This window comes from Octopus bimaculoides, chromosome 24 (genome assembly GCF_001194135.2).
Source record: "Octopus bimaculoides isolate UCB-OBI-ISO-001 chromosome 24, ASM119413v2, whole genome shotgun sequence".
NCBI classification, from domain to species: domain Eukaryota; kingdom Metazoa; phylum Mollusca; class Cephalopoda; order Octopoda; family Octopodidae; genus Octopus; species Octopus bimaculoides.
The window spans coordinates 255,350-266,083 of NC_069004.1; the positions used below are offsets into that span (position 1 = coordinate 255,350).

The window sequence follows — 10,734 nt, forward strand, 5'->3', positions numbered from 1 at the left end:
TGTGTGTGTGTTAAGAAAACAGATCCAAGTAAGAAGGGAAAACTTACATTTTAAACCCCTGCAGTCCCTCTCAGATTTGTGAGTTTGGATGTTCATCATCAGTGTGGACTCTTGGACAGGAACTATAAAAGAGACACAAGTGACATTGTCAACTAGGAATGGATGGCAGGAATTTGTGTGTTTGTGAGGGAGAGAGACAGACAGACAAACACACACAGAGAAAGACTGTTAGAAACAATGAAGAATTAAAAGTAAACATAAAACAGAAATAGGAATGATAGATGGAGGCGAAAAAAAAGGGAACGAACAGGTCCTTGGCTGCTTCTGATACTTGTCTATCATCAGCTGGTGAGAGTGGCTTAATGAGGGCATGTCTGAGAGAGCCACCACAAACAGTAGTGATTGTAGTACGTATGTATACATGTGTGTGTACTTCAAACATCTTACAAGAGTGCTACCATGAGCAAAGCAGGTTTACAAAGCAGTTTCCATGCTTTAGGAATGGTCACTTGTCACTTGAAAACCAACCTCATTCAGGATGACCGTCAACCTCTTGAATGAATGAAAACACTGATCTTGGGGAACTATCACTGAACAATTGATGGACTTGCTGATATGACTGGTGTGTCCTGCAGCTTCTGCCAAAAAATTCTGAGTGAGGAATTATGAATGTAAAGAGTTGCAGCAAAATTTGTGCCTCACTTGCTCACAGAAGATCAAAAGCAGTCACGACAATGGGGGTCGTGATCTGAAAGAACACTTGGAAGTTGACCCAAACTGTTTTTTAAAGGTCATCACTGGAGACGGAAGCTGGTGTTACAGAATTCTTTGAAAAATGGAAAACATGTCTGGACCAATGCACTGCTTCAAATGGAGAATACTTTGAAGGTGATAAAAGTGTAAACATGTAAAACTAAGGGGAAAAAATAATATTGCAAAATTCCAGTTTCTTTTGGGTACCTCCTTGCATATATATATATATATATATATATATATATATATATGTACATCCACATATACACACAGACACATAGTTTCCATCCACCAAATCCATTCACAAGGATGAGATCCGGCTGTAGAAACTCTGCCTTAACAAATTCTGTCCAACCGAAGTAAGCTAGCAAATGCAAATATTCAACTGATGATGATACTCGGATGAACACATCCATATATGTATATATATATATATATATATATAATAAAGCATAAATCCAAACCTTGTTGGCTGTGTCCACGGGCTTTTCCCGAATTAGAGGGCTGTCGACTCATGCTGCTAGCATACAGCAACTACCTGAAATGATAAAACAATAAAGTTTTTATAAATGGAATATTAAATAACAATTCAACATTTTATGCTTACATCATCAATGATGATGATGATGATATTGATAATGGTTAAAGTAATAGTTGTAATTTTAGATTGTTGTTTAGACCAATATAGGATTGGTAGAGCTAGCAGACTGCTGATAATTGGTGTCTACTTTAGACAGAACTAAAATGAACTTAGTGGTGCCGAAGGATGAGGAGCAGTTTAACATCAAGAAATACATCCTACTGGATAAAACAGCCACCCAACATGTGTGGGGCATGGTGGGATGATAGACCAATAAATTCAGCTGCAATATGAAGGACAAGCTGAGGGGCTAGGATTAGCAGGGAGGCCTCCAAGGGCCTAAGACAGGAGATAGTAACAAAGGCTTGTGGCTGGTTCTGAGGTCACCTAGAGGCCAAAGGACGTTCAACGAGCGAGATCAGGAGAACATGTCATGAATATTGATTGAATGCAGTGTTTACTTCTTTTAATTTCTATAAATGGTTTCTTTGGCCAAAGCAGACACTGGAGCACAATGTAGTCCTCCGACTGATGCATGCCTGCATACAAGAAAGATGGCTGCGTGTATAACAGTGACACTCATTTACAACTAGCACACAATGTCAAGTATACATACACATATACATGCAATACACACACATATATACAATAGGTTTCTTTCAATTTATGTCTACCAAATCTACTCGCAAGGCTTTGGTCAACCCAGAGCTAAGGCAGAAGACACACACCCAAAGTCCCACAGAGTGGGACTGAACCCGAAGTCATGTGACTGGGAAGCAAAATAGGTTAAAAAAAGAAGAAAAAAGGCAAACATTCAAATTCCTATTTTCTTAAGCATCCAGAGTCTAACATCAGTTGGAAGAAATCGTCAACGTAATTAAAGAGGGTTTTGTTTAACAAGGAATGCATTACAAATTAATGTAAAACCGCTGGCATTTATGTGCTGCAGTAGTGCTGTTTATGGTTGCTGTTGTTGTTGCTAGATACTTGGAGATCAAGACAACAAAATAGGGTACCTGAGAATATTACACAAGTTGAAATCCACTTCTCAGCTGCAAACTGGCACTCATGATAACATCATTGTTGACTGGCTGCAGTTATATATAGTAAGCACAACATTTTTACCCCACTTGCTGCTTTATGGAGTGTGTCAAGATGTCAATTTCTGAAAATAAAATAATTTAATATTAATTATATCATCATCATCATAATAATCATTAATGTTTTCACATGCATTTTTCATGCTTACATGACGAGTCAGATGAAATTTATTGAAAAAGATTTTTTTATGGCTGGATGCTCTTCCTGTCACCAGTCTATACCTATTTCCAAGCAAAGCTACATCTTTATTTAGTCCAAATATGTTTTCATGGAAGTGTGCAAACAACACTGCTTGTATGATGGTACATCTGTTGACAATTTGTGCAGGAGATCAAGACAAGGACACATACACACGCACGATAAGTGCCTATAGTAAGTGAAGGTGAATGAAAGAATGAATGTACCATACTCTCACCCAGTCTGCATTTATACATTACAACTGTTGAATGATAAATCATCCAACAAGTTAACCTGCCTCAAATCAGGGTTTTGGAATCTGCTTTTGAAGATGAAGAAAATAGCAGATTTGAAAGCTATAAGATACAGGCATTCACTCACATCTTTTGAAACTACAGAATCAGCTACTCTAACTCATCCTACCTACCCCCCCCCCCCTTCCAATCTTACCCTTCCTCAATCCCACTCTATACTCTCTGCTTTAGTGAATCTTTTAACCTAGTTTCTACAGAGATTTCTCCCAAGAAACAATACTTGTGTGAAACATTTCACTTAACAAAACAACAACAAAAAAACCTATCACTCCCAATCCCCTTTCTACCATGGTTACTAATATTGCTTCTAGCATCAGCGCAAGGACCTGAGGTTTAGAGGACGATACTTTAGTACAACTTCAGCTCTTTATTTTTCAAGATGGAAAAGATGAAGTTGACCTTGGCAAGATTTGAACTCAGAAATACTGTTTAAATATACACATAGCCGAAAGCAGGCTTTCAACTATCTGTGTGAACCTCTCAATCAACTTAGTTGCCAATACTAATAAAAATTCTTTAAAGGCAGTGAAGCTGGCAGAATCATTGGCACATTGGGCAAAATACTTCGTGACATTTTACCCATCCTTATGACCTGAGTTCAAATTCCGTGATGGTTGACTGCCTTTCATGGTTGATAAAATAAGTACCAGTGGAGCACCAGGGTTGATGGAATCACTTTCAAAATTTGAAACCAATATTGATAAAAATTTGGTAGCTTATTGGTGATACTCTTAGAAATCTGAAAACACCTAAGAAAAATTAATTAGAAGTAATAATTATTTTAAAAGGTTTTTGTTGTTATAAAACAGGGGTCTATGCAGAGTAGAATCAGCAGTGGTGCATCAGACAAAATATAGTTTGAGTTTTTCTTTTTTAAGCTATCATCTTCTTACATTCTGAGTTCAAATCCTGTGAATCAACTTTGTCTTTCATTCTTCCAAGTTCATTAAGCAATTACCAATCAAGCTATAATCAACTACACTCCTGAAGGTGGTGCCCCAGCATGGACATAGCTCAACGACAAGAAAGCGATAAAAGAATAAAAGACAAACAAAAATAAATAACCAAGATTTTTTCTTCTGTTATATACTGCAATTATGTACAATGCTAATTAAGAAATCAATGACAAGTATATATAAATAGGTATTGATTTTAGGAAATATAAATAGCAACAAATAAATCATCTTTAAAATTACATGGATTAAAAATGGGAGGATTTAATTGATTCTATAAACGAGATAATATTTAAAAGATTTTTATCAACCTTAACAGGATTTGAACATGGAACATAAATGGGCATAACTGAATAAAACACAAGAGTTGTCTCATGTACTTGCCAAACAATATTAAGTCATTGAGTAACAATGATGATATATTTTTTTAATCCACAGCATAAATATTTCTGGTTATTTTTTTATAATGTTTCCAGCATCAAACTTAACTATTCTTACTCGTGCAGATGATGTCATTTATGCCTTAAATAATTGTCTCAAATTTAAGGCATAAGGCTTAAGATCTAATTGATGAAATTAACTCCAGCACTTTATTCTAGTCCACCCCATAGGGACGAAAGACAAAGCTGACTTCAGCAAGATTTGAACTCATTAGGAATAAGGCAGGAACAAATACTGCAAAGCACATTTTTTCCCTACCCTCTAGGGATCCTGTTAATTCACCAGCATTTTAATATTCCAAGTAATGGCAAATTACTTTGCCTATTAATTTCAGCTGTGAATAAATTAGGTCTGCAGCAAAAACTAATAGACACCCACACTGCAAAATACATAACCCAGTACAGTTAATAAAATCCCAAAGTCCATAGAAACTTTGTTGGTTTGGCAAGTAGCATCAGTATACTACCTTCTTTACTGTCTTTGTGCTTTTTCAAAGAGTGGGATCCTAGATCTGCAAAAATCATTTAACATCATCACCATTTAAATGTCTACTTTTCTGTACTTGCATGGATCAGACAGAATTTGTTGTGGTAGATTTTCCATTGCTGAATGCTCAACTTCTTGCCAACTTTTGCTTGTTTCCAAAGAAGGTAATATTTGCCCAAGGCCAGACATATTTTTTACAAAAGACTGGAAAGTGGACAACCTTGATTGTATAACAATGATGCTCATTTACAACCATCACATGTTATAGAGACAAGGGTGCACATACAAGGCTGTGGTCAACCCAATATGCCACGTTATGGGACTGCTGAGAAAAACAAAAGCACAAAACAAATAAATTTTTGTTATTTGTGCTGTCCTGGAAATTTTAAAATACCTCACTCAGGAAAAAGGACCTTGCTCAGAAAATGAACACACAAATCTCCTCATGGCATACAAACTTAACCAAATTTGCAAACTAATACAATTAGATTACTTTGAATATGTAATGGTTGAGAGGACCAGATTACTGTTCAGTATTGGATTAATGGTTTTTATCACAAGAGGATTAAATAAACCTACTAACTCACTAACTATCCACTCCACACTACTTTAGAATGTTCATGCCAACAAAGAAGCCTTTAGAGAGTCACTGAACCTGTTACAAAAATAACAGCCAAATACACGTTAAATTTCTCTCAACATCTTTAAAAAAACGTACATATTGGACAATGTAGTCCTAGATTTCCAAAAACAGGAGTTTGCGACTCCAATCTACTCAAAGCATTAGTTTGAAGCTTAAACAGTACTAAAAGGGATCTATAAATGATAAAATCTAAATAGGGGTAGCGTGAAAAAATCTGGAGTAAAATTTATTGATCTAGCATGGAAGATGGACGTTAAATGATGAGGATACAAAATAGCTGACGTTTACTTCTGTTATTTACACTTTCAGAATGCTGAAGACTAGGCTTTTGGATCCGACTGAGCAATTTTCTTACCAATACTATTGATTAATCCCTGCCAGTTCTTCTCTTAACAGCATTTAACCTCCCAGAAAAAAAAAAAAATTTAATCACTTCATCAGAATTTGAAGAAAAAGTGAGAGATATTAATCACCTTAAAGCAGCCAAGACATTCTTATAAAATCTCTCTGTATTTACTTAAAAAACAAAAGATCATCTATTTATTGTTGCCACAGCAGTGAAAATTTACAGCGTTGAACATCTTAAGTAGAAAGATTTAGAGATTTGGAGAAACTGCAAAATCAACAACATTCTATCTTTCATACAATTCCATACATCTTTCTCTCTCTCTCTTTCTACTCACACCACAGGCCAATGACACTTGTGGTACTTTGTTAAATCCTTAGATCTCATAGTAAGCATAGGAGGTTATTAGGAATTAGTAATCATCATCAACATTTTTAAAAGACACTTTTCCATGCTTCCATGGACCAGATGGAATTTTATTGAGGCAGATTTTCTATGACCAGATGCCTTTCTTATCACCAACCCTCACCTATTTCCAAGTAAGGTGATAAGACTTCCCCTGGCCAAACATATTTGTCACAGAAGGCTGGAAACAATGTTGCTTGTATGACAGTGCTGCTCATTCGCAGTCATAAAAGTGTAGAAAAGTGGACACACTAAATGATGATGAGTTACAAGGTTGTGCTCTTGAATGAACACCCGACATACTTTTCTAGTGTCTTTCTACCCAACTTAATGCACAAGGTATGGGTCGACCCAAAGCTATTGAAAATGACATTTACCCAAGATGCTATGCAGTGGGATTGAACCTAAGACCACATGGTTGCAAAATAAACTTCTTAACTATTCAACCAATAGACAGACAGACAGGTAATCTTTTACTTGTTTCAGTTATTGGACTAAGTTCATGCTGGGACACTGCCTTGAAGGGTCTAGTTGGACAAATATATCTCAGTACTTCTTTTGCTAAACCATTAAATTATGGGGACACAAACAAACCAACACTGGTTGTCAAATGGTGACAGGGGACAAACAAAAACACACACACATACATATGATAGGCTTCTTTCAGTTTCCAATTATCAAATTCATTCACAAGACAATGGTAAGCCCAGGGCTATAGAAGAAGAGACTTGCCCAAAATGCCATCCAGATTCATATGCCATGGAGGAGACATGGACTCTGCCAGTTGCAATATGCGCAACTTATCTAGGAGAGCAGGCACTTCGAATAAAACCTGATAGGAGACAGAAAAGACTCTTCAATCTTAACCAGAGATAACCTTTCTAGAGTGGTCACACATTAAATTTGTACCCAGTTCATGTTGTAAAATGGTAAGTGACAGGCGGAGCATCCTGGTCTAGAAATGTTGGTAACAAAAAATAATTGTCAAACTCATAACACAGGCAACAAACAAGGCTGGGTTCTCTGTTACTAATGAGTTCTAGCCAACTGATGTGAGCAGAACAACAGACATAACACTGATAAAGACGGTAGGTGCGTGCGTGTGTGCGTGTGTGTGTGTAAAATCACATACATACCATTATACACAAACACACAAACACACAAATATATATATGGTATAAATCAGTTCACCTAAGTAATGCAAACATTGACTGTATATGCTAACAGTTTAGAGAGAGAGAGAAAGAGAGAGAGAGAGAGAGAGAGAAAGAGAGAGAGAGAGAGAGAGAGAGAGAGAGAGAAGGAAAAAAGAAAAACACTAGACTAAATATAAATTATAAACAGATGCATGAAATCTAAATATGAAAGCAGAGAGCCTGTTAGCAAATGTCTAAATACCAATGTTTGTATGGGTCAGAAATGAGTTGTTTGTAAAGCTTCATATTCTGACCTTAGTTTGAAACTGCTTAAACTCATTGCTGCCTAATTTGCATAATGGCTTAGAGTTGAGCAATTATACTAGAAACCTGTAATCAACAACACTATTCACAAAATTCTTAGTATAATCTAAAAGAAAAAAAATAACAAACTGGATCATTAAAAATAATGCTATTACTGGTAAGATGATAGTATTTTTACTCGTTAAGTATAACAATAATTTTCTAGTATAGGCAGAAAGCCTGAAATCTTCGCAGGAGGGGGGGCTAGTCAAATTAGTTGAAGCTCAGTGCTCAGCTGGTAGTTATTACTATCAACCTGGAAAGGATGGATGAAAGGCAAAGTTGATCTCTGCAGAATTTGAACTTGAAAACAGAAAGCTGGAAGAAATAGAGGTAAACATTTTATCGGGCTTGCTAACAATTCTGCCAATTTGCCACTTTAAGCAATAATAATTATGATTTCTGACTTAAGCATAAAGCAAGTGATTTTGAGGGGAGGGGTTAAGTTAAGAGCACTGACTCCGGTATTTGAGTGGTAAGCTATTTCATTGATTCTGGCACTCTGTTGGTTACAGCAGATCAGCTGATCAACAGTACAGCCTGCTCGTTAAACCAATGTGCAAGTGACTAAGCACCCCACAGACACATGGACCCTTAATATAGTTTTCTTGAGATCCAGCAAGGCACAGAATGTGACAAGGCTGGTGCAACAGCAAATAAAATATCTCGCTCAAGAAAACAATGAGAAACCAGAAATTGACCTCATGACCTGACAATTGAGCCAAATGGCCGAAACACTAAGCAGGGAAGAAAAGGCAAAGCTGATTGTGGCAGAATTTGAACTCAGAATATAAAGAGCCAGAACAAATACCAAAAAGAAACTTTTTTCAACACTATCAATGCTGCTAACCCATAGCCCTTTAGAATAACAACCCCCCCCCCCCCAAAAAAAAACTGTTTCTAAGAAAGGCACAAGACCAGAAATTTTAGATTGAAAAAAAAAAAAAAAAAAAAAAAATCAATTATACTGACATCACTGGACCAATGTCTAATAAATCAACTCGACCTTAGAAGGACAGAAAGGTACAAAGGGAATAGATGATCTCAGTGGGATCTAAGCTCAGAATGCAAGCACCACAAGGTATTTTTGCTGATACTTGAAAAATTCTGTCAGCCTTAACAATAATAACAACAAAACCTGAACCCTAATAACACCCAAAGAAAAATATCCAACTCGCGTTACTTGAGGTCTCTGGGCAGGAATAGAAATAGAAAACAATACGGCAACAATAAAGAATAATAATTTCTTATAGAATACTGATTAATGTGGAAAACAGATGAGGTAACCTTCATGCTTTTCTCAGCTCATTAGCAATGTAAGGAAGTGGCTGCTATGACAGAAGAGGCAGGAAAGTAGGTCATAGGCTTAAGATAGTTGAGATCTCCCTAGAATTTCACTTAACGATGCAGTCGAAGAGTTAGAATGGTGGTATATATAGTTGTAAGTTAATAGGTATGTTTGTGTCTATACACTCACATTGTATATATATATATATATATATATATATATGCGTTATGTGAGTGTTTATATACATGTATGTATGTGTGTATATATATATATATATATATATATATACATACATACACATTTTAACAGTCTATATATATATTTGCATGTATGCATACTTACGCATATATGGTACATGTTTTTGTTGTGTTTGTGTATTATATTTAAATACACTTAGATATGCAGATCTGAATTTATGCAAGTGTATGGGGGTATTGTATGCATGCATCTATGTCAGACACACACGTAAATGGAATGAGGAAGGAGAGTGAAGAGACGAGGAGGCATACAAAACACAATCATCATCATCATCATCATTTAACTATGATGTCCGTGCAAGGATGGAGCATTCATATACAATTGTACACACACACACACACACACACAAATATGTACTCATACATATAAATACACAGACATCAATAGTGAACACATCATAAAGATGTACTTACAAGAATGTTATTAATTATGTTATGAGAATCACCAGTGAAGAACCAAGAAAGGACTTTGGTAAATGAGTCACTAAGACCACCACTACAGTAAAAACTCTTCAAGTAGATTCTCAAGAACTGACCATTTTGTTGTTTTTTTTTTCTTCAGCCATATGAACCACACAAACAACCCAGTCAAGCTGATAAGGTAATAAGAATAAGCAAACACTTGAGAAGTTAGTACAAGCTAGTGAGTGTGAGTGTGAGTGTGAGTATGTGTGTGTAGGGTGGAAGTATGTATGGAAGAGTGGTTGTGACGAAAATGACAAAATATTCTTTTCTACTCTAGGCACAAGGCCTGAAATGTTTAGGGAAGGAGCCAGTCGATTAGATTGATCCCAGTATGCAACTGGTACTTTTGAACTCCTCAAATGTTAGCATGTGGGGCAAAATACTTTAGCGGTATTTTGTCTGTCTTTATGTTCTAACATTTCTGCCAGCTCGCCACCTAGAAAATGACAAAAATATTGTTAAACTTTGTAATATTTTTTATCAATTTTTACTTGTTTCAAACATTAAACTGTGGCCATGCTGGGGCACTGCCTTGAAGAATTTTTGGTTGAATGAATTGACCTGAATACTAACTTTTTTAAAGCCTAGTACCTATTCTATCAGTCACTTTTGCTGAACCACTGTCAAGTGGTGGCTGGGGGACAAACCAACACAACAAACTTCTTTCAGTTTCCATCAACCAAATCTACTCACAAGGCTTTGGTTGGCCTGGGGCTATAGTAGAAAACACTTGCCCAAGGTGCTATGCAGTGGGACCGAACCTGGAACCATGTGGTTGGGAAGGAAGCTTCTTACCACATGAGTAGCCATGCCTGCATCTCAGAAGATGCTGTCATCATTTCACATCTTGTTTTTCCATGCTTACAAAGGGTGGTCACATCTTCTTGGGCATAGTGTTTTCTTACCACTTGCCATAGCAGCACATCTTGAAACTGTGCCATCATCTTTCTTTCTCTTCTACAGGTTCTTCCATTTCAATCACTTGGCACTTCTTTACTCAACTGTCATCCTTCACACACATAATAT

The 10,734-nt window shown here is 36.4% G+C and overlaps 1 protein-coding gene across 1 annotated transcript in view; it reads right to left on the bottom strand.

The window, feature by feature from the left end:
* The window catches only part of LOC106875559 (E3 ubiquitin-protein ligase SIAH1A), a 65,124-nt gene that overhangs the window by 14,285 nt on the left and 40,105 nt on the right, over positions 1-10,734 (bottom strand). Inside the window, exons 2-4 of the mRNA XM_052976188.1 lie at positions 2,350-2,498; positions 1,218-1,291; positions 48-122 (exon numbers count right to left, since the gene is read on the bottom strand). Of these exons, the coding sequence (XP_052832148.1) occupies positions 48-122; positions 1,218-1,269 (127 nt within the window). The 5' untranslated portion in view covers positions 1,270-1,291; positions 2,350-2,498. The remainder of the gene's footprint in view (positions 1-47; positions 123-1,217; positions 1,292-2,349; positions 2,499-10,734) is intronic.